This window comes from Scyliorhinus torazame, chromosome 3 (assembly GCF_047496885.1).
Source record: "Scyliorhinus torazame isolate Kashiwa2021f chromosome 3, sScyTor2.1, whole genome shotgun sequence".
NCBI lineage: Eukaryota > Metazoa > Chordata > Chondrichthyes > Carcharhiniformes > Scyliorhinidae > Scyliorhinus > Scyliorhinus torazame.
In genome coordinates this window covers 335,701,088-335,725,233 of record NC_092709.1, presented here as the reverse complement: position 1 = coordinate 335,725,233, position 24,146 = coordinate 335,701,088, and the positions used below count along the sequence as shown (strand labels likewise).

The 24,146-nt window shown below is 47.8% G+C and overlaps 1 protein-coding gene across 1 annotated transcript in view; it reads right to left on the bottom strand.

Annotated features, from left to right (window-relative positions):
- Nucleotides 1-24,146, bottom strand: part of LOC140409300 (dedicator of cytokinesis protein 2-like) — a 1,572,852-nt gene that overhangs the window by 519,665 nt on the left and 1,029,041 nt on the right. Inside the window, exon 29 of the mRNA XM_072497681.1 lies at nt 11,015-11,109. Within this exon, the coding sequence (XP_072353782.1) occupies nt 11,015-11,109 (95 nt within the window). The remainder of the gene's footprint in view (nt 1-11,014; nt 11,110-24,146) is intronic.

Here is a 24,146-nt window from a genome sequence, read left to right as displayed (position 1 = left end):
ATTCTGGAATTACAAATCTAACGATGACCATGAAACTATTGTCGTTAAAAACCCATCCGGTTCACTAATGTCCTTCAGGGAATGAAATCTGCCGCCCTTACCTGCTCTGGCCTACATGTGACTCCAGACCCACAGAAATGTGGTAACTAAAAAGCCCAGGGAAAATCATCCTATCTCCATCTACCCTGTCACACCCTGAAAGAATTTTATAAGTTTCAATGAGATCACCTCTCATTCTGCAAAACTCTGGAGAATACAGTCCCAGTTTCTACATTACGACTGCGTAAACATGAGTCACCACTTTGGGTGGCACCCTTCAGAAGTATCAGAACAGAGATTCTCGATGAAATGAATGGTGAACCGTACCTCAGCGACTGAGTCATGGAGGAACCCATTTTCACACACCATTTCATGAAACAATTTTGAAACTACAATCAGGCCATTTCATAGACCATTAAAGGGCAGGTTTTTAAAAAAAAATCCATTTACTCAAAGTGATTTGTAAGTAAGGAAGAACAGCAAACCCCACTTCCCTGGTTGGCTGATTGGCATACTTCCGTGGTGTCCTCTTATGTCAGGCGCAGTCCCAGCAGTGGCAACTATGACTGGTGGCACTGATAATAGGGCTGCCAGCCTCCTGGGAGCAGCTAACCATCCTTTAAAGGGATTGCAGCCCATGCTGGCAACTAATGAGTTTCCTGGCCCCCGGAAAATGCAGGCCAAAGTTGTGCAAACAGCCCAGCTGGGGATCATCCAGACTTGCCGCAGTGACAAATTTAAGCCCAATGGCTCAGTCTTCCTGGTATTTAATTTGAGGACATTTCTGCTTACCCAGCATTAATTGATTGATTGATATTTATTGTCACATGGACTGAAGTACAGTGAAACGTATTTTCCTGCAGCCGAGGGAATGTACACAGTATGTACATAGTAGACAAAAGCATAAACAGCAGAGTACACTGACAAATGATACATCAACATTGGATGTTGGACAGGCAGTGTGGCAAATCGGAGATGGTGGAGGAGTTGAGGTGGGTGGGGATGGAATGGTACAGGGTGTTATTGGTGTATGTATGGAATTTGATCCTGTGTTTTTCGACATTGTCACCGAAGGGCAGCAGATAGATGGGAAAAAGAGGGGTCAGGGGTAGATCCTTGCAGGACACCAGAGGTAACGATGCGGGAGCAGGAAAGAAGTTGTTGCAAATGATTCTCTGGCTGTGACTGAATAGATAAGGATGGAGCCAGCTGAGTGCAGACCCACCCTGATGGATGAGCATGGATAGGTTCATGGAAACTAATGACATTGAGGGATATGGGGATAGTGCAGGAAAGTGGCATTGAGGTAGAAGATCAACCATGATCTAACTGGATGGCAGAGCAAGGCTCGAGGGGCCGAATGGCCCACTCCTGCTCCTATGTTCCTCTGGAAGTTGAATATATCAGGGGCAGCCAGGCCGTCCTGGAATTGGAACAGACTTTCCAACGGTCAGTTGTGTCAAAGGCTGCAGGAAGATTGAAGAGGAAGAGTGGGGGAAGGTTTGCCTTTGCCACAGTTACATAAAATGTAATTTATGACTTAGATAAGAGCTGTTTTTGTACTGTGATTGGAGTGGAAGCCTGATTAGTGAGATTTAAACATGGATCTGAAAGTGCTGATTTCCGTTATTAAGGAAGTGATATCTGGGCATTTAGAAAATCATACTACGATTAGACATAGTGAACATGGTTTTATGAAAGGGAATCGTGTTTGATAAATCTATTGGAGATTTTGGAGGATGTATCTAGTGGGTAGATAAAGGGGACCAAGCAGAGGAAGTGTGTTCAGATTTTGAAAATGCATTTGATGAAGTGCCACACAAAATTGGGCCCATGCATGCATGCATTGGGAAAAGGACAGAAAACCGAGAGTAGAAATAAATAAGTTATTTTTCAGGCGGTAAGGTTTTGCTAATGGGGTAGTGCAAGCATCAGTATTGGAGCCCCAAGTTTTAAAGTTTATATTAATAACTTTGATGAAGGAACCGAGTGTAATAACAAAGAACAAAGAAATGTACAGCACGGGAACAGGCCCTTCGGCCCTCCAAGCCCGTGTCGAACATGCTGCCCGACTAAACTACAATCTTCTACACTTCCAGGGTCCGTATCCCTCCATTCCCATCCTAATCATGTATTTGTCAAGATGCCCCTTAAATGTCACTATCGTCCCTGCTTCCACCACCTCCTCCGGTAGCGAGTTCCAGGCACCCACTACACTCTGTGTAAAAAACTTTCCTCGTACATCTACTCTAAACCTTGCCCCTCTCACCTTAAACCTATGCCCCCTAGTAATTGACCCCTCTACCCTGGGGAAAAGCCTCTGACTATCCACTCTGTCTCTGCCCCTCATAATTTTTTTGTAGACCTCTATCAGGTCGCCCCTCAACCTCCGTTGTTCCAGTGAGAACAAACCGAGTTTATTCAACCGCTCCTCATAGCTAATGCCCTCCATACCAGGCAACATTCTGGTAAATCTCTTCTGCACCCTCTCTAAAGCCTCCACATCCTTCTGGTAGTGTGGCGACCAGAATTGAACACGATACTCCAAGTGTGGCCTAACTAAGGTTCTATGTATCTCGGTGGGCTGACAATGCAAATCTAGATGCAAATGTAAGCTGTGAGGAGGGCACAATGGGTGAAATCTTACTGACTTTAGATTTGAGTGCAGGTCAGTATTCACCAGGGAATTCAGGACAAACTTGTTCACCCAGAGAGCGCTGAGTACATGAAAATCACAACCACAAAGAACATTTGATGGGAATAGCATAGATCAGCGACGGGAAACTTAGGCTAGTGAATGGGCCGCTGAAGTGGCCTTCCTTCATCTCAGTGGGCAGCAAGTTTGAAATCGAGCTTGTTCATTAACCATGACTCTTGAATAAAATTGCACATACTTAGACCGTAATTTTCTGGATGTTCTCGCCAGCGGGATCTTCCGGTCTGGCCGACAGCGAAACCCCACCGCCAGTTTCCCGGTGGGACGGGGCCCACAGAACGGGAAACCCTGCTGACAGCAGAGGGAGCAGGAGATCTAACCTCCACTGCCATGAAACCCGCTGCGGGGGGGCGGGGGGAGGTGGTGGTGTCACGGATTATTGCGCCCTTAACATAGGCCAAATATTTCACAAGTTATAGAAAATGTTTAATCATTCATGTATTAGTAGAACTGTCATCAATTTCCTTCCCTGAGGGACATTGTGAATCAGATGGGTTTTTACGACAATGGTTTTAAAGTCATCATTAGGCTTCTAATTCCAGGGGCGGGATTCTCCAGTCACCGACGCCGAAATCGGGTTCAGCGATTGGCCGGAGAATCCCGGTTCACGACCAAATCGCGGCGGCGCATCTTTCGTGATGCACCGCCCCCATCAAACCGAGTACGCCGCGCGCCATACCGACAGCATCGGAACATTGCCTGAGGCTCACCCCCCCAAGGCTCCGCCCCGAACAAAGTTCCTGACGGTGTGGGTCTCTCATGGTCTCACCCGTCGGGAACTCGGCGTGGCGGCTGCGGACTCAGTCCAGTGCCGCCACAGTCAGGGGAGGGCCGATCTGTGGGCAGGGGGGAATTTATCAGGGTCTGGGGGCACTGTGGGGTGGTGCGGGGCTCGCGAGCCGGCCAAAGGGGGGGTCCACTATTTTGCAGGCCGGGTCCACGAGCGGCCGGCGCCATGTTGCACGGCACAGCCGCTGCCGGCCGCCACAGTGCGCACGCGCGGCCATGTACCCGGCAATTCTCCGGGCCGTGTCAGCAGCTGGAGCTGGGTGCTCTACGTTGCCGGCATGCTACCCCCCCAGCTACACAGAGGATCGGTGACCATTCAGCGCCAATTTTGCGGGGGTAAAAGGCCACCGTTCACACTCCGGCGTGAGGACACAGCCTCACAATCGGAGATTCCAGCCCCAGATTTTTAGTGAATTCAAATTTCGCTGTCTGCCGTGGTGGGATTCGAACCTGGGTCCCCAGGGCATTAAGCTGGGTCTTTGGATTACTAGTCCAGTGACAATACCACTGAGGGAGAAAGGAATAGAAGAAGGATATGTTGATAGGGTGGGATGAAAAAAGGGAGGCGGTCTGTGTGAAAGATAAATTCTCACATAAATTAGATGGGCTGAATGGCCTGTTTCTCTGCTGTACATTTTGTCCCATTTGTCATGAATCCAAATTCTCCAATTTGCAAAGCACCTCTCCTTTTTACTGTCGCTGGATTTTGGAAATGTGCAAGTTTTGTTAAGAATACAGCATTCTCCTTTGTTCGTCTGACAAGAACAGTAGTTCTCGCAAAGCACATGAGAAGGATATTTCCCTCAGGTCCATTATCTCTCTGACAGATAACACATTGTTATGACTGAAGAAAAAAGTACAAGAAACGATCAGAACTCGAGAGGGTTAGTGGCAAAGCCAGCTTTAGCACATTAATAATTTTTAGACTAGAGGTTCATTTGTCAAGATAAACTAGGCCTGTCAAGGCTTCTGGGCCGCTGATAACTCTTTCTACAAGGAAAGTTCTGGGCTGGAAATGTAAATCTGTGGTAAAACAGACTGTAGTCAACAAACAAGAGAAAAAAACATTCCTGCCTGGCTGCATTTCAGGAATGGCTTTTCTTCTGAGGTACCCAGTGTTGACTAACGCGAATGTGCTTGGGTATTGCCGGGCTGTTTTGTTTCTGGATAGTGTCCTTGACATAACAGAATCAAGGTCATTGCGGAAACCACAGGGCCAGCTGCAAACTGCAGTTGAACGACGCTGATGAAATTAAGCACTTACTCCCAAGCTCGAAATGTGATTCCTTTCCACTCACAGGCCTTTTACCTGAGTCTTTGCCTCAGGCCATGGATCGGATATATGAATGGAGGTGGCAAACTCTCTTTCGATGAGGGAGTAATTTTAAATCAATTTTAACATTTGCTGAGAGTGCGCTGCAAAGTAAAACGGCACGTATTTGAATAATGCCACAGGGAGCGAACAAGAGCAACTCTTCCTGGGTCAGGTTAGCCCTCAAAAAGGCCCATGGTTGTGGGTTGCAATGCACTCTGGGATATCTTTTTTGGAAACATCACTGTAGCGACCTGGATGCAATGGATACCCTTCCGGCCGAGTTTCAGTATAAGGCAGCAAATTGAATGAGCAAGGTTTATATTTTATTTATTACTTTAATATGAAGTCAGAAAGAATATTCCAAAAAGTCCGCATTTCTTCAGCCCTTAAAAAACGAGCTCACGGGTTAAGGCCACCTACTTCTGCACTCACATGGGTGAAAAACCATGGGCTGTCGAGTGCATGAGCGGGCAAGCTCAACTGCCGACTTCCTGAAGCTTTCAAAGGTAAAGGTGAGAGACAAGGATGTAAAGCCGTTCTTTTTAAGAAGAGAATTCCAGAAGACGAAGGATTGAGCCTAGATTTTCACCATGATGGAAAGATTCTCAGCCATGGCAAAAATGGTCATTGAGGCCTGAATCCGGAAGTGACCCCACCCTCCCCCATCCCGGAACACGGCACCTACCATTATCGCAGTCACAGTTCATGGAGGCCGCTGCCCATAGAAATTAGTAGCTGCCTCCATTTCTCTGTGGTTTTGTTGTGAGAGGTGACTGAAACCTGACACGCACAGATTATATTTGGTGGGAGCAGGTCTGAAATTTGTGGATTTATTTGGATAGCCAGGATACCTTTTTCGAGCCGTAAGGTATGCCTTTGGATAGGGTCCCAGGACACCTTTGGTGGAGTTCAGGTGCCTGTCATAATATACACCAGTATATCATGGTGCAGACACACACTGATGGACACACAGTGGGACCAATCAACATACACAACACTGCAGCCAATCACCAATGAGAGCACACGCACTATAAAGACAGGGGGCATCAGAGTTCCCGCTCATTCGAGTAGCAGCTAGCTAGGGGCACAGGGCTCACAGCCTGCAACACAGACATTCACCATGTGCTGAGTGCATCAACTGGTTAGGACAAGGCAAAGGTCTTTAGTTAAAGCTAGTATTGTATTTACCCACAGTTCAAGTATGTTTAAATAGTTAACCTTTTAATAAAATAGTGTTGGTGACCTGTATGTGATCCAGAACACCCAACACATCATGATACCAGGAGTGGTTGCATATTTCACTTCTTAGACCTACCTGCAAGTGATCTGCCTTCCGCCAGCATTCCGTCATCCTGCAACATAGACAACATCAGCCCATCGCCACTGCTCCGCATCGTCGGCAACCTCGGGGCCAACTGGAAGATTTTCAAACAGCGCTTCCAGCTCTACCTCGAAGCCACGGACACGGAGGGCGCCTCAGACACCAGAAAGATTGTTCTTCTCCTCTCCACGGCCGGGGACCATGCCATCCACATTTTCAACTCTCTCACCTTTGCAGATGACGAAGACAAGACGAAGTTCAAGAAGGTTCTCCTCAAGTTTGACACTCACTGCAGCGTAGAGATGAATGAAAGTTTTGAACGCTACGTGTTCCAGCAGCGTTTGCAGGATAAGGACGAACCTTTCCAATCCTTTCTTATGCACCTCCGCATCCTTGCGCAATCTTGCAGCTACATGCCCACCTCCAACTCCATGATACGCGACCAGATCGTTTTCGGTGTTCAGTCGGACCACCTACGTCAGCAGCTCCTCAAAGTAAAGCAACTCACTCTAGCGACCGCCATCGAGACCTGTGTCCTACATGAAAATGCCACCAGTCGGTACTCCCATATACAAGCGGCTGAAATGGCGTGGCAAGGTCACCACGAGGCGGAACGGGTCCAAGTGATTGAGCGCCTCCAGGGCCTCAGCCTGGATGAGGGCGGCCATTTCACGCGCTTTTCGTGGACTCTCGCGCTTGTACGCACAACATGAGGGGACGGCGACGTGGAGGAATGTAATGTGCAGGCGCGCACCATGCATGACCGCACCGCGCATGCACAGTGGCGCAGCGAACGTGCTGACGTGACAACGTGCGGCAACTGTGGCTCCGCCCATTTAAAGCAGCAATGCCCCGCAAAATCTCGACAATGCCTACGATGTGGAAGACTTGGCCACTATGCTGCCTGCTGTCGAGCAGCTCAGCCTTCCAATTCATATCGTTTCAGCCAGTCTCGCAGGAATGTTCGGGCATTTCAACCCACGGTCACCGAGTCCGGTGCAGACCTCCCACACAGCAGTGACACCGAGGACCCGAAGGCGCCTTTTCGAGTCGGTGTCGTAACGGAAAACAGGCTGTTCCCGAAGCAAAGACACCAGCCGCTGTCGGTATACAGCATCGATCCAGACGATGAGTGGTGTGCCACCCTGACGGTCAACCAGAATTCGTCGCCCACCTCAGAGACTTAATTTGTGAACTTTGTGCACTAATGGACTCTCTGGTCTGTTCTGTTCTTCCGTTTAATCGTTCAAGTGGTTTGTATATAGTGTTCATCTCGTTATTTGTGTGACACACTGTTTTTTTCTGCACAAGGCACCTTCCCATGTAAATAGCTTAGTTTTATGTACATAGTCCTGTAAATATTTCGCACACATGTAGTCAGGAACATTCACCACACACTATTTATTGTCACGCAGGCACATTTTTTGACATAAAAGGGGGGATGTCATAATATACACCAGTATATCATGGTGCAGACACACACTGATAGACACACAGTGGGACCAATCAACATACACAACACTGCAGCCAATCACCAGTGAGAGCACATGCACTATAAAGACAGGGGGCATCAGAGTTCCCACTCATTCGAGTAGCAGCTAGCTAGGAGCACAGAGCTCACAGCCTGCAACACAGACATTTACCATGTGCTGAGTGCATCAACTGGTTAGGACAAGGCAAAGGTCTTTAGTTAAAGCTAGTATCTTATTTACCCACAGTTCAAGAATGTTTAAATAGTTAACCTTTTAATAAAATAGTGTTGCACTACTTCAAGTGTTGGCGACCTGTATGTAATCCAGAACACCCAACACATCAGTGCCTTTTCGGAAAAGTAAGTGGCGGGATCCTCCATTCCGCCACACCTGTTTTTTGGGTGCGGCTCGCCCCACACCGGAAGCAGGATTCTCCATCCCGGCAGTTGGCCAATCAGGGGCGTCATTCTCCGCCGGCGGGAGTCTCCGTTTTGCCGGCGCCCGGGGGTTTCCCGACGGCGTGGGGCTGCCCCACAATGGGAAACCCCATTGACCGGCCGGTGTTACGGAGACTCCCGCCGGCCGGTCGGGGCAGAAATGTGGCGGGGCGGGTAGGAGAATTTCGCCCCAGGTTTCCCATTTCGGGCACTCCCACACCATTGGGAAATCCACAGCCGTGAGTGCGCTGCCAGCGAAACGGAGGATCCCGCCGACGGAGAATCCAGCCCAAGGTGGATTTTAGATTTCTAACAGAAGGCTTGAATATGCTTTTAAAAAGTGCATAAACTCATTGGAATTGCCGAAAACAAAAATGTCAAGATAAACTGTCAACAGGGGTTAGACAGCCAAGGCATTTAAAACATCTACCCATTAACCCTTTAAAAAATTGTATGGAGTGTGTTCACAAAAAAGATTGCTTTCTATTTCACTCTGTCTGTTGACATAAGGATGAGCCTAGCAGTTACATAGCAGTCAGTTTAACATCGGTGGTGTGGAAACGTCACTAAATAATTATTCAGGATAGAATTACTAGTCACATGGAAAAATGTGGGTTGATTAGGAAGAGCCAGCATGGATTCCATACGGGAAAATCATGTTTAATTAACTTGCTGTAGTTTGTTGAAGAGGTAACAGTGAGGTTTGATGAGGTTAATGCGGCTGATGAAGGGCAGCACGGTAGCATTGTGGATAGCACAATTGCTTCACAGCTCCAGGGTCCCAGGTTCGATTCCGGCTTGGGTCAATGTCTGTGTGGAGTCTGCACATCCTCCCCGTGTGTGCGTGGGTTTCCTCCGGGTGCTCCGGTTTCCTCCCAAAGTCCAAAGATGTGCAGGTTAGATGGATTGGCCATGATAAATTGCCCTTAGTGTCCAAAATTGCCCTTAGTGTTGGGTGGGGTTACTGGGTTATGGGGATAGGGTGGGGGTGTTGACCTTGGGTAGGGTGCTCTTTCCAAGAGCCGGTGCAGTCTCGATGGGCCGAATGGCCTCCTTCTGCACTGTAAATTCTATGATCTATGATCTACGATGTGTTAATGAATATTTTTTGTGCTGGAGGAAGGTTGGTAGTGGAGTTCCCCAGGCTTGGTTTTGGGATCCTTGCTTTTTCTTGTAAATATTAATGACCTAGGCCTTGGTGTACAGGGCACAACTTCAACATTGCGGGTGATACAAAATTTGGAAGCATTGTGAAATGTGAGGAGGATAGTGTCGAACTTCAAAAGGACATTGATAAGTATATGGAATGAGCAGATAGATGGCAGATGAAGTTTAATGCAGAGAAGTGTGAAGTGATTCATTTTGATATGAAGAACATGGAAAGACAATATAAAATAAAGAGTACAATTCTAAAGGATGCACAGGAGCAGAGGGACCTGGGTGTTTGTGTGCTTAAGTCATTGAAGGTGGCAGGTCGGGTGGAGAAAGCAGTTAATAAAGCATACTGTATCATAGGCTTTCTCAATAGGGGCATGGCATTCAAGAGCAAGGAGGTTATCCTGAATTTGTGTAGGACACTGGTTAGACCTCAGCTGGAGTAGTGTCGACAGTTATGGGCATCACACTATAGGAAGGATGAAAACATGTTGGAGAGAGTGCATAAGAATGGTTCCAGGGATGAGAAACTTCAGTTGTGAGGATCGACTGCAGAGTTTGGGACCATTCTCCTTGGAGAGAAGAAAGCTAAGAGGAGTTTTGATAGAGGTGTTCAAAATCATGAGGGGGCTGGATAGAGTAGATAGGGAGAAACTGTTCACATTTGTAAATGTATCAAGAACTCAAGGGACAGATTTAATATGTTTGCAAAAGAATGTGAGAAACATTTCACACAGTGAGGCAGGTTTAATCAAGGCAATTGAGTTGGCATTTGATTATTTCAATAGAATCAATGTGTAACGGTACAGGGGAAAGGTGGGGGAATGGCCTAAGTCATAATGCCGGCCTGAATGGCCTTCTTCTATGATTCTGTGATCAGCCTAAGTGTTTCCAAAACAAAATTAGTGCTGCAGAAGTCATTTCACAACCATCCATTATCACAGCAGACTGCCTGTCATTTACAGTTTGATTGACATCTCCAAGTGGTTATGGATTCTTTGAAATGGAACTATGAATCTCAGTGCAAAGATTTTCTGGGGACTTATGCAGCTGAATAAAAGGTTTGTTGTTATCAGGGATAATGTTCAGTAAATGACTTTTTTAATAAATTAGTTTTTTTATTTAAATAGTCTACTTGGAACTTTGTTTTATTTAATCTCAGGATAGGTCCTGAGGTCCATCCATGGCAGCTATTGGGTGAGCTGGCATGGCAGGTGTAGGAGCAAAGGGTAGTGTGTGAGTTGGCATGAGTTGGCACGACATTGGAATTGCGGCTTTAAAGTGCTATGGGGTGGGTGAGGGGACAAAGGTTAACATGGAGAATATGAGGGGCAATGAGGACCGGGTATAGGGGCATATGTTGGCATGGAAGGTATGAGGTGCCATGGGGTGGGTGGGTGGGGACATAAGATGGCATGGGTTGACATGGATGGTGTCTGGGGAGTGCGTGTGTGGAGGGAGTGGGCGGTGAGGGGTGTCAGTAGTGAGGGTTGGTTTATGTTTTTCTATTATTTAAAAAAGTTTCCGTACAGTGCCAGTTCACCAAGGTAAGCCTTCCACCCAGCCCACCTCCGGACGCGACACCCTCCACACTCATTCCGGGGTCGTCAAGCCCCCCTAGTGTGAGGCAGAATGGGTGCGGAAGGCAGAAGTGGGCACAGCTTGGATATTAATATGAGATACATTTCCCACACAAGATAAGAGCACTCAGAGAATGAAGAATTTCAGGGTGTCACTATTGAAGTAGCTGCAGTCCAGTGACTGACTGACCTGTTTTGAACCATGCTCATCACCATCCAGTCGGGAGGATAGACATTCTTGCCAATAAGGTCTTTGAACATGATGAAGGTCTCCATCAGGAAGTCCTATGAAGACAAAAGGTCAAAGTCAGAGTCGCACATTTGAACTGAGGACGAATCTACCAAGAAAAATGTAAGGACACAAGAAATAGGAGCAGGAGTTATAAGGAGAGGCTGGATAGACTGGGACTTTTTTCCCTGGAGCATAGGAGGCTTAGGGGTGATATTATAGAGCTCTATAAAATAATGAATGGCTCGATAAGGTAGAGAGTCAACATCTTTTTCCAAAGATAGGGGAGTCTTAAGCTAGAGGGCATAGGTTTAAGGTGAGAAGGGAGAGATACAAAAGGGTCCAGAGGGGCAATTTTTTCACACAGAGCGTGTTGAGTGTCTGGAACAAGCTGCCGGAGGCAGTAGTAGAGGCGGGTACAATGTTGTCTTTTAAAAAGCATTTGGACAAGGGTGGCACGGTGACACAGTGGTTAGCACTGATAACGCCAAGGACCTGGGTTCGATCCCGGCCACAGGTCACTGTGTGGAGTTTGCACATTCTCCCCGTGTCTGTGGGGGTCTCACCCCCACAACCCCAAAATGTGCAAATTGCCCCTTAATTGGAAAAGAAAAGAATTGGGTACTCTAAATATATATTTTTTAAAAGCATTTAGACAGGCATATGGGAAATATGGGTATAGCGGGATATGGGCCAAATACGGGCAATTGAGATTAGCTTAGTGGTAAAAACTGGGTGGCATGGACAAGTTGGGCCGAAGGGCCTGTTTCCATGCTGTGAACCTCTATGACATGGCCCAATGGAGCCAGCTCCGCCATTCAATACCATCATGGCAGATCATGGGCTTCAACTCCATTTTCCTGCCCTCTTCCCAGGCAACCTAGAGTTGGCTTGGAATCTTCAGGGATTGAAGATTGGGTGGTATCATGGTCGGTACAGTCTTGGCGGGCAGAAGGGCCTGTTCCTGTGCTGTATTGCTCTTTGTTCTTTGTTAATCTCCAAGACACTACTTTGTGCAGCCCTGGAGAAAAATCACTGGGTCATTAAAAAGAATGGTTTTTTTTTGTCACATCCTTCAAACTTTTCTCTTTACCGGATGTAAAAAGATTGCTAAAAGGGGAAGGGGGTACTAAATGGCTGACAGTCAAGTCTCATTCAACTGGGTAAAGAGTCTATTTGCTTTCCAATGGAGTAGGAAGGCTTACGTCACAAGGATGGATGTGTCAGCCGACGAATGGTTGGAGGGAGCAAAGTCATGTGACAAAGCCTCAAGGAACACATTTAATCACAGTTGGCAAACCTCCATCTACTTCATTTAATTGTGGGACAAAGCAGCGTTTTCAATAAAATATTTTGGCCTTTTGATCCCTCAAATTGATCGCCAGCTGAATTGCTCCCTGATATCTCAGTTGGCAAGTTCAGCACCTGGAGGGAATGGGTCTGGGAGGCCAAAGGGGAGAATATTACAGCATTGCACTCCTGCCCTGGAGCTTGCAGGACTCCCCTGACAAGTGGGCAGCGATCAGAGATTTAAAATGAGTGACAAAAGAATGGAGAGAAAAATTAGGAGAAATTTCTGTACACTGATGATTAAATGTGGAATATGCTGTTGAAAATGCAGAGGCAGTTCCTTTGAAAAAGCAAGTATAGGCATGATGATCTGAATAGCTGACTTCCACACTGTCTGACTCTTTGATTGGAAATGCATAACAGGAATTGGCATTTTAATGGCAGTAAATTCCTGAACAATGCATGCCTGATTTTTTTCTTTTTAATTCCCTCACGGGTTGCAGGCACCATTGGCGAGGCCGACATTTATTGTCCATTCCTAATTGACTTTCGGAAGTTGGCTGCGAGCCGCTTTCTTGAAATGCTGCAGGACCTGTGGTGTAGGTACACCCACAGTGCTGTTAGGGTGGAAGAGCCAGGATTTTGACATAGCGACTGTGCAGTAACGGCGAGATATTTCCAAGTCAGGATGGTCTGTGGCTTTGAGGGGAACTTGTCCCCATGTATCTGCTGCCCTTGTCCTTCAAAGTGGTAGAGGTTTTGCATTTGGAAGGTGCACAGTGGTTAGCACTGTTGCTTCACAGAGCCAGGGTCCCAGTTTCAATTTCGGCTGGGGTCGCTGTCTGTACGGAGTCTGCACGTTCTCCCCATGTCTGCGTGGGCTTCCTCCGGTTTCCTCCCACGAGTCCCGAAAGGTGTGCTTGTTAGGTGAATTGGACATTCTGAATTCTCCCTCTGTGTACCTGAACAGGTGCCGGAGTGTGGCGACTGGGGGCTTTTCACAGTAACTTCATTGCAGTGTTAATGTAAGCCTACTTCTGACAACAATAAAGATTATTATTGTATTCTCCTGAAATTAAAGGCTATCTTCCTCACTATTTACCACCCCACCAATTTTTGTTTCATCCACAAACTTACTGATCAACCCTCCTACATTCATGTCTAAATCATTTATATAAACCATAAACAGCAAGGGCCCAACACTGATCCCTGCGGGACCCCACTGGACACAGGCTTCCAGTCAGAAAAACACCCTCAACCATCACACTCTGCTTCCTGCCACTCAGCCAATTCTGGATCCAATTTGCCAAATTTCCTTGGATCCCAAGGGCTCTTACAATTTCCCATGTGGGACCTTATCAAAAGCCTTGCTGAAGTCCAAGTAATCTACGTCAAATGCATTGTCCTCATCAACATACCTGGTCACTTCAAAAAATCCAATCAAGTTGGTCAGACATGACCTTCCCTTAACAAAACCATGCTGACGTTCTTGATGAATCCCTGCCTCTCCAAATGCAGACTAATTCCATCCCTCAGAATTGCTTCCAATAGTTTTCCCACCACTGAGGTTAGACTGACTGGCCTGTAATTTCCTGGTTTGACCCTTGCTCCCGTCTTGAACAATGGTACCACACTGGTTATCCTCCAATCATCCGGCACCTCTCCTGAAACCAGAAAGGAATTGACAATTATTGCCAGCGCCCCTGCTATTTCCTCTCTTGCCTAACTCAACAGCCTGTGGTACATTTAATCTGGCCCTGGATGTCATGATATTCAAACACACACATCATGATGGACACACCAACAGACAAATCAGAGCACACAACACCACAACCAATCACACACAAGGACAGCAACCACATAAAAGCACGAGCACGACACCTAGTGGACAGTAGGTCTGGGGACAAAGACACGGACAAGACCTGTTACAAGATCACAAACAGGGAATCCCCACGTGCAGAGTATCAAGACAAAACTGTACATAGAAAGTTTAAATAAAATAGCGTTGTACCATATACAACCGTGTTGGCTCATCTGTGTGTCAGAACGCCCAACACCACATGGTACAGGAGTGGATCGATACCTGCCAACTAACCTGCCATTCTGGACATGGACCGCACCGACAAACCGCAGCCGTTGCAAGTCGCGGGGAACCTAGGTACCAATTGGAAGCTCTTCAGGCAGCGATTTGACCTGTACATCCGAGCCAACGAAAAAAAGAGTGCCTCGGATGAAACGAAGATTGCAATGCTCCTCTTCTACGCAGGTCAGCACGCCCTCGACGTCTTCAACTCACTGGTGTTCGAAGAAGGTGAAAACCAATCCAAGTATGACACGGTCATCCTCAAACTGGACCAGCACTTTAAGGTTGAAGTGAATGAAAATTTTGAAAGATACCTCTTTCAGCAACGCCTGCAAGGTAAGGAGGAGCATTTTCAACCCTTTTTGACGCACCTCCGAATTCTAGCGCAGTCCTGCGGTTACGGCAGCACCACAGAGTCCATGATCAGGGACCAGATTGTTTTTGGCGTTGCCTCTAGTGGCCTACGCCAGCAGCTTCTTAAAATAAAAAGCCTCACCTTAGCGTCTGCTGTGGAAGCCTGTGTCCTCCACGAGAATGCAACCTGCCGTTTTGCCCGATTTCAGGCGTCCGAGTTGGCACGGAGGGGGTCCCCAGCCGTCGAATCGGCAAGCCAGGCCGCCCACGACGCCGAACGCATCCAGGCCGTCGATTACTTCCCGACCCACGGCCCGGACGACAGCGGCCGCTTCCCGCGCTTTTCGCGGTCTCCCGCGCTGGTGCGCGCCAAAAATAACGGCCACATCGAGGGACGCACTGCGCAGGCGCGCCCACCGCAAGATCGCACTGCGCATGCGCAGTGGCGCAACGAACGCCGTGACGTCATGACGTGCGGCAATTGTGGAGCAGTATGCTTAAAAGGGCAATGACCTGTTACAAGATCACAAACAGGGAATCCCCACGTGCAGAGTATCAAGACAAAACTGTAAATAGAAAGTTTAAATAAAATAGCGTTGTACCATATACAACCGTGTTGGCTCATCTGTGTGTCAGAACGCCCAACACCACACTGGAGATTAAGTCTACTGTTAAGCCTGCCAGACCACTCAGAATCTCCTATCTGTCTCAGTTAATTTCTTTAATTTTATCACAGTTCTTCTTCCTGATTTCTATACCCACACTGGCCCTTTCAGAGGAAACACCGACACAGAGTATTCATTTTGAACCCTAGCTATGACCACCGGCTGCACATACAAATTACCACTGTGGGTAATTAATGGGCCCCACTCTTTCCCTAGTTATCCTTTTACCCTTAATGCACTTGTAAAACAACTTATGATTTTCCTTTATTTTACCTGTCAGTATCCTCTCATATCCCACTTTTGCTATCCTAATTTCCCCTTTAGTTTGCTTTTGCACATTCTATATGCCTCTCAGGATTCTGATGTTTTGAGCCCTTAATATGATTGGTCCAGATCTGGGGCGCGATTCTCCGACCCCCACCGGGTCGGAGAATCGCCGGGGGCTGGCATGAATCCCGCCCCCACCGGTCGCCGAATTCTCCGGCACCGGATATTCGGCGGGGGCGGGAATCGCGCCGTGCCGGTTGGCGGGCCCCCCCCCCGGCGATTCTCCGGCCCGGGCTCCAGGGTCCTGGGGGGGCGCGGGGCGATCCTGGCCCCGGGGGGGGCCCCCACGGTGGCCTGGCCTGCGATCGGGGCCCACCGATCCGCGGGCGGGCCTGTGCCGTGGGGGCACTCTTTTCCTTCCGCCTTCGCCACGGTCTCCACCATGGCGGAGGCGGAAGAGACTCCCTCCACTGCGCATGCGCGGGGATGCCGTGAGCGGCCGCTGACGCTCCCGCGCATGCGCCGCCCGGCAATGTCATTTCCGTGCCAGCTGGCGGGGCACCAAAGGCCTTTACCGCCAGCTGGCGAGGCGGAAATCAGTCCGGCGCGGGCCTAACCCCTCAAGGTTAGGGCTCGCCCGCTCAAGGGGCGGAGGTCTCCGCACCTTTGGGGCGGCGCGATGCCGGTCTGATTCGCGCCGTTTTTTGCTTCTGGTCAATGGTAACGTTCAGAATGTTGATATAGGAGACTCAGTGATGCCAATACTATTGAATTTCAAGGGGAGATGGTTAGATTCTCCATTGTTGGAGAAGGTTTAGCAAACATGACAAGGAGAATCGCAAGGCTTTTTATGCATATATTAGGAGCAAGAGGGTAGCAAGGGAAAGAGTAGGCCCACTTCAGAATAATGGAGGGAAGTTATGTGTGGAACCACAGGAAATGGGTGAAATCCTTAATGAGTACTTTGTATCGGTATTCACTATGGAGAAGGACATGACGGATGTTGAGGTCAGGATTAGGTGTGTGAACTCTCTTGAGAGTGGCAATATATCAAAGCCAATTACTGAATGAGGACAAAATGGACAATAGAGCTGTCGGCAATGTGGTTACTTGCCACTTATCAGCCCAAGTCTGAAGGTTGCCCGGGTCTTGCTGCATATAGACACGGAACGATCAACATCTGAAGAGTTCTGACTGGTGCTGAACTTTGTGCAATCGTCAGCGAACAACTCCACTTCTGAACTTATGATGGAAAAAAGAGTGATCGATGAAGCAGCTGAAGATGGTTGGGTCGAGGACACTACCCTGAGGAATTCCTGCAGCTATATCCTTGGACTGAGATAATTGACCTCCAACAACCACAACCATCTTCCTTTGGATATGGTATGGCTCCATCCAGTGGAGAGTTCTCACTGATTGCCATTGGCCCCAGTTTTGCTAATACTTCTTGACGCCATACTCAGTCAAATGCTGCCTTGATGACAAGGGCAGTCACTCACCTGATGAAGGAGCTGCGCTCCAAAAGCTAGTGATTCCAAATAAACCGGTTGGACTTTAACCTGGTGTTGTAAGACTTTTTACTGTGCTCACCCCAGTCCAACATCCACATCATGACTCTGAATTCACCTCTAGAGTTCAGCTCTATTGTCCATTTTGTCCTCATTTAGTAATTGCTCCTAATATATGCATAAAAAGCCTTGCGATTCTCCTTGTCACGTTTGCTAAAGACATTTCAAGGCCCCTTTTAGCCCTCCTACTCCCACGTTTAAGTTCCTTCCTACTTTCACTGTACTCCTCGAGGGATTTGTCAATTTTTAGATGCCTAGACCTATTGTATGCTTCCTTTATCCTTTTGACTAAGCTTACGATTCCCCTTGTCATCCACGTTTCCCAAATCCTGCCCTTTCTATCCTTCATTTTTGCAGGCACATGCCTCTCTTGCACTTCAATCAACTGGCCTTTAAAAGCCTCCCACATGTCAGACATGGATTTGCCCTCAAATAGCCGCATCCATTCCCCATTCCCCAGTTCCTGTCTAATTTGGATGTAATTGGCCCTCGCCCAATTAAGCATCCTCACTCTTGTCCTTATCCATGACTACTCGAAATCTTATGGAATTATGGTCGCTAAGCCCAAAATGCTCCCCCACTGAAACATCAATCACCTGGCCTGGCTCATTCCTCAATACCAAAATCTAGTATGGCCCCCTCCCTGGTTGGATTGTCAACATACTGTATGAAAAAATTCTCCTGGACACATCTAACAAATTGCTCTCCATCCGAGCTCCTGGCTGTAAGGGATTCCCAGTCAATTTGGGGGAAGTTAAAATTGCCCATCACAATTACCCTGCTTTTTTCAAACCTTTTCAATCTGACTACACAACTGCTCCTCTGTCTCCTGCGGGCTGTTGGGATTTCACCCTTCTTATTCCTGAGCTCCACCCAAAATGCCTCACTACAAGATCCCTCCAATGTGCCCTCTCTCAACACAGCTGTGATCTGCTCCCTATTCAGCAATGCAACTCCCCCCCTCCTTTGTTTCCCCTTCTGTCCCATCTAAAACAACGATATCCCGGAATGTTGAGCTGCCAGTCCTGTCCCTCCTTTAACCATGTCTCCATCATTGCAATTGCATCATAGTTCCATGTTGTAATCCAAGTTCTCAGTTCATCTGATTTACCTGTTATACTTCTTGCATTGAAGCAAACGTACTCCGGACCTGCAGTCCCACTGAGCCCTGCGGCTTCCCTCTGCCTGCTCTTAGTCTGCGCTATGTTTATCTCAGTCTCACTTTTTTCACAGTCTCTACACTTACTGGCCTGCTGTTCCGGTTCCCACCCCCGCCACACTAGTTTAAACCCTCCCAAACAACACGAGCAAATCTCCCGCCCAGGATATTGGTGTCCCTCCAGTTCAGGTGCAACCCAACCTTCTTATACAGGTCCCACCTTCCCCAGAGGACATGCCAGTGATCCATATATCTAAATGAATGAAATGAAAATGAAAGTCGCTTATTGTCACAAGTAGGCTTCAAATGAAGTTATTGTAAAAAGCCCCTAGTCGCCACATTCCGCGCCTGTTCGGGGAGGCTGGTACAGGAATTGAACCGTGCTGCTGGCCTGCCTTAGTTTGCTTTCAAAGCCAGTGATTTAGCCCTGTGCTAAACCAGCCCCGCTGAGCCCTACCTTCTCCACCAGCTCTTCAGTCACGTGTTCAACTGTACTATCTCCCTGTTCCAAACCTCACATGCAAGTGGCACGAGGAGTAATCCTAAGATTACTACCCTAGAGGTCTTGCATTTTAACTCCTGACCTAACTCCCTGAATTGTCTTTGCAGGACCTCTTCCCTCTTCCTGCCTATGTCATTAGTCCCAATGTTTTTAAGTATGGCTTGTTGCTCCTGGCATGCTTTCCTGCACACTTCATTGAACCAAGGTTGACCCCCTGGCTTGGTAGTAGTTGTAGAGTGGGCGATATGCCAGACCAGTAGGTGGTAATCAGCATCATATTTCCTTGCCCATATTTTATCTGATACCATGAGGCTTAATGGGGTCTGGAGTTAATGTTTAGGATTCCCAAGGCAATTGTATGTAATTGTACCTCCACCTCTGTTGGGCCTGTCCTCGCAGTGGGGCAGGGCATACCCTTTATATGGGAATCAGCAGGAGGTTTGCTTGCCTATGTTTGGCTTCATTGGTTTCAAAATCACTGTCGAGGATTCCAGGGCAACCTCCTCCCAGCTGTATACCACTGTGCTGCCACCTCGGCCGATGGGACAGGGATGGTGATGGTGGTGTCTGGAAGATAGTTTGTAAGGTATGATTCCGTGAGTATGACGATAACAGGCTGTTGCTTGTCTAGTTTGTGAGTCAGTTGTGGCGCAGACCCCCAGATGTTTGTAAGGAGGACTCTGTAGGTTCAAAAGGGCTGGGTTTGTCGTTGTCATTCCAGTGCCTCAGTAACTGCTACACGGTCCATTCCCAGTGCCTCAGTAACTGCTACACGGTCCATTCCCAGTGCCTCAGTAACTGCTACACGGCCCATTCCCAGTGCCTCAGTAACTGCTACATGGTCCATTCCCAGTGCCTCAGTAACTGCTACATGGTCCATTCCCAGTGCCTCAGTAACTGCTACACGGTCCATTCCCAGTGCCTCAGTAACTGCTACACGGTCCATTCCCATTTGATTCCTTACCAACTATTCTGTTCTGGTTTGATACAATTGAGTAACTTATTTCACCATTTCTGAGTCAACCACATTGGCCAACATTGGTTGGATTTATTATGATTCGGAATGCATCGCCCAAAAAGAAGTTTCAACAGTAAACTTCAAAGGGAAGTTGAATGTGTCGTTGAAAATAAAAGAACAATTGATGGGGTCTGTGGAAAGATCTAGGAGCCATTCATCACCCTGACTTGGAACTATATTGGTGTTCCTTCACTGTCATTGGGTCAAAATCCAGGAACGCTGTGCTGTTGGTGCACCTATGGAACTCTAATCCAGCATGAGACCTCTTTCAGGAGGAATGGGATGAGGGCAGGAAATAAGTGAGGAGAATCAGGACAGTGTGTGAAGTACTGATGCCGATTTTGACTACTGAATGTTAGTTTCCAGAGGCTCCTCGTAACTTCTGTACAAGTCCTTGAGTGACCCATATTTAATGTTTGAAGTAAGTGAGAACACACAATAGTAACCGCAATTCTATTTTTCCATTACTTTGCTCTTGGGGACTAAAATGCCTTTGATTACTTTTAGCATGCCTTGAACTTTCGAATAAAGAGTTGCTGCATAGGGGTCGATCGAAATCTAATTTTGAAAGAAGCAACTCCCATATCCTGATGGCTCCAGATGAAGCAGCTGAGGTTCCCTTTTTTTTAACATCAAGCTACAGCACATGCAGAAGTGCAGAGGACGTCTGTGGAGGGAAGTCTGAATCATGCAGGATGCAGGAGCATCACTGTCAAAGTTATTCCCAACCATTGCTAGTCCTTTCGACGTTCTCCCCTTGCCCAGGTTTCCTAAAGCCCTGAGTTGTTTGCAAGTGTGCGGTTTCATGTTGGCTGATGTGATTGTTCAGAAGTCAGCTCACACAGAGAGTGTCAGCCATGTTGGGTAAAAGTTTAAGTCAGAAAGTTGTGAGTTCAAGTCCCAGTTGAACACCGAGGCTGGATCAACAGATCGTGGTAACACAGTGAAACCGTCAGTGTACACTGTCATTACTCTACGGGTATGGCAGCCGTTTCCAGAGTCCACACTTGCACAGTGTTACATGGAAACCCAAGATTTGTGGTCAAGGATTAGATAAAGTAAAGCTGCCATAGTTCCAGATGACCATAAGCTGGTTTTCCCTTTGAGGGGGAGAGCTGACTGGTGATGATTGAGGGGCAGAGCTGACTGGTGGTGGGCAGCATGGTAGCACAGCGCCAGGGTCGCAGGTTCGATTCCCCTCTGGGTCACTGTCTGTGCGGAGTCTGCGTGGGTTTCCTCCGGGTGCTCTGTTTTCCTCCCACAGTTCAAAGACATGCAGGTTAGGTAGATTGGCCATACCAAATTGCCCTTAGTGTCCAAAACAAAAGGTTAGGAGGGGTTATTAGGTTACTGGGATAGGGCGGAAGTGAGGGTTTAAGTGGATGGCTGCAGATTTGATGGGCCGAATGGCCTCCTTCTGCACTGTATGTTCTCTGTTCTATGTTCTAACCTGAGGATCACCACACCTAAGGCGAGGGGCAAGGTTGAGAAGGCATGTACAACTTCATGTACAACTTCAGCCGGTCCGGGAATTGAACCCGCGTTGCTGGCCTTGTTCTGCATCAGAAACCAACTTTCCTGACAACTGAGCTCAAGGATAGTATACTCCTCCAGAGGCTGCATTGCTGAGAGACCTTGTGCTGTATTTTATTCCCTCAGCGACGGTGGGTTTGCAGGGGTTGGCGGGGGTAGGGGGGGGGGGGGGGGGTGGGGGGGAAAGAGTCCATAAAATGGAATGGGTGCCATGCCCACCGCCCACCCCTTTCCTGCTGCAATTTTACCAGCGGCAGGGCGGTTTTGGCAGCCCACCTTCCCCTGGGTTGATTGAGACCCTTGAATGTCCAATTGATGGCGTCATCCCATCGGCGCTTGGAGTTTTACATTTTTAAAAGCTCTGGGGCGGCGCAGTGGTTAGCACTGCTGCCTTACAGCGCTGAGGACCCGGGTTCGATCCCGGCCCCAGGTCACTGTCCGTGTGGAATTTGCACATTCTCCCCGTGTTTGTGTGGGTTTAACCCCCACAACCCAAAGATATGCAAGCAGGTGGATTGGCCACAATAAATTGCCCCTTAGTTGAAAAAAAAAGAATTGGGTACTCTAAATTTGTAAAAAAAAAAATTTAAGCTCTGATGGAAAGTCATTAACCTGAAGCATTAACTTTTGTTGTCTCGCCACTGATGCTGTCTGACCTGCCAAATATTATCCAGCTTTTTCTGTATTTAATTCAGATTTCCAGCGTGTAAGGTATTTTGCTTCTGTTTGACATGTCAAAAGCACTTCATTGGGTGAAAAGTGCTTTATTAAATGTAACCTATCAGGAAAAACTCACAATCTGTTCAACAATCTATTCAGTTCCAGCCCAGTAGAAACACATTGTCAAAAAATAAAAAAATCCATTGCAATATTTGGACAATTTGTGATAACATCCTGCTATTTACGTAGCCCCGATGAATATCAAGAAGTAATTTCATTCAGGATGATAAGAGGATTCCCTGAACGCACAAATGAAAAGCTATTGATATGAAAAATTTGCTTCTCACTCGCACCTGAGACAACTGCGACGATGTTTAGAATCACAAAATGGTGCAGCACAGAAGAGGGCCAATCGGCCCATCACACCTGTGCTAGTTCTTTGAAAGAACAATTCATTCAGCCACAATCCTCCCCCTTCTTTCATCATAGCCCTGCATATTTCTCCTCTCCAACTCACTGCCCGATTCTTTTGTGGCAGCTACTGTAGATTCTGCTTTCACCATCCTTTCACACAGCGCATTTCATATCATTACAGCAGAAGAAAATAAGAATGCTGTGCAACAAGACCTGGGTGTCCTTGTGCGCCAGTCGCTGAAAGTAAGCACGCAGGTTAAGCAGGTCGTAAAGAAGGCTAATGGTATGTTGGCCTCCATTGCGAGAGGATTTGAGTACAGAAACAGGGATGCTTTGCTGCAATTATACAGGGCCTTGGTGAGGCCACACCTGGAATATTGGGCGCGATTCAGTGGACAAATGTTAAGGCTGCTTTTGGGCGCTTTAAGCAGTAGTTTCTCGACAATGCAGCCACCCAGAAACACTCCGCTAATAGACGGCATGTTGCCTTTTTTTTAAGCTTTGGGGTGTTTCTCACTGCCAAGGCCACACTTTAGTTGATTTCCTGCGAGTAGGAACGGCTCCGTGCAGATTGGGGCGCCATTTTGACTGGCAGCCCCGATCTTTTCCCCCAACTCTTTCAGTCCCCCATCCTTGCTTTATGAATCCCCTCCCCTTCACCCTCTCAAACATGTTGAGGCCGCTGGCAGCCCTCGGGCCTGACCCCAGACAGTAACAAGCAAGCATCTGGACACCCTGACAGTGTTACCCGGGCACCCTGACACTACCAGGGATGCTTTTCCTGGGTGCCTAGATGTCACGGCCTGGGTGTGAGGTTGGGAGTGCCAAGGTGCCAGAGGGAGTGCTAGGGTACTACCCTCCCCTGTCCCCGACCACCTGGGGATCTCTACTGGCCTGCGAGATCCCAGAGGTGCTATCACACCTGGTTCACATTTGTGAAAATCAATAATACTAAACGGTGCCCTGGCGAGGTCTCGTAGGCACGCCGGTTGACACCTGGGCACCGGGTGAATCCAGTGTCCAGCTTTTCCAATAAGCCGAATGGCCTAATAAGGTTACTTTTGCCAGAGTCGGCCAGAGAAGGTTTACTAGACTGATTCCTGGGATTGCAGGATTGACGTATGGTTCGGATTGTATTCGCTGGAGTTCATAAAAATAAACTCACAGAAATTGTTTCACCCAGAGAGTGGTCGGCCTACCACAAAAAGCAGTTGAGGCCAAAGCACTGCATGTTTTTAAGAAGAAATTTGATATCCACCTGGGGCGAAGGGGATCAAAAGATATGGGAGGGAAGGCGTGATCTGGCTATTGAGTTGGATGATCAGCCATGATCATAATGAATGGCGGAGCAGGCTCGAAGGGCCGAATGGCCCCCTCCTGCTCCTATTTTCTATGTTTCAATGAAATAGGAGGAACATAAGAACATAAAAACTAGGAGCAGGAGTAGGCCATCTGGCCCCTCGAGCCTGCTCCGCCATTCAATGAGATCATGGCTGATCTTTTGTGGACTCAGCTCCACTTTCCCGCCCAAACACCATATAACCCTTTATCCCTTTAGTCTTCAAAAAACTATCTATCTT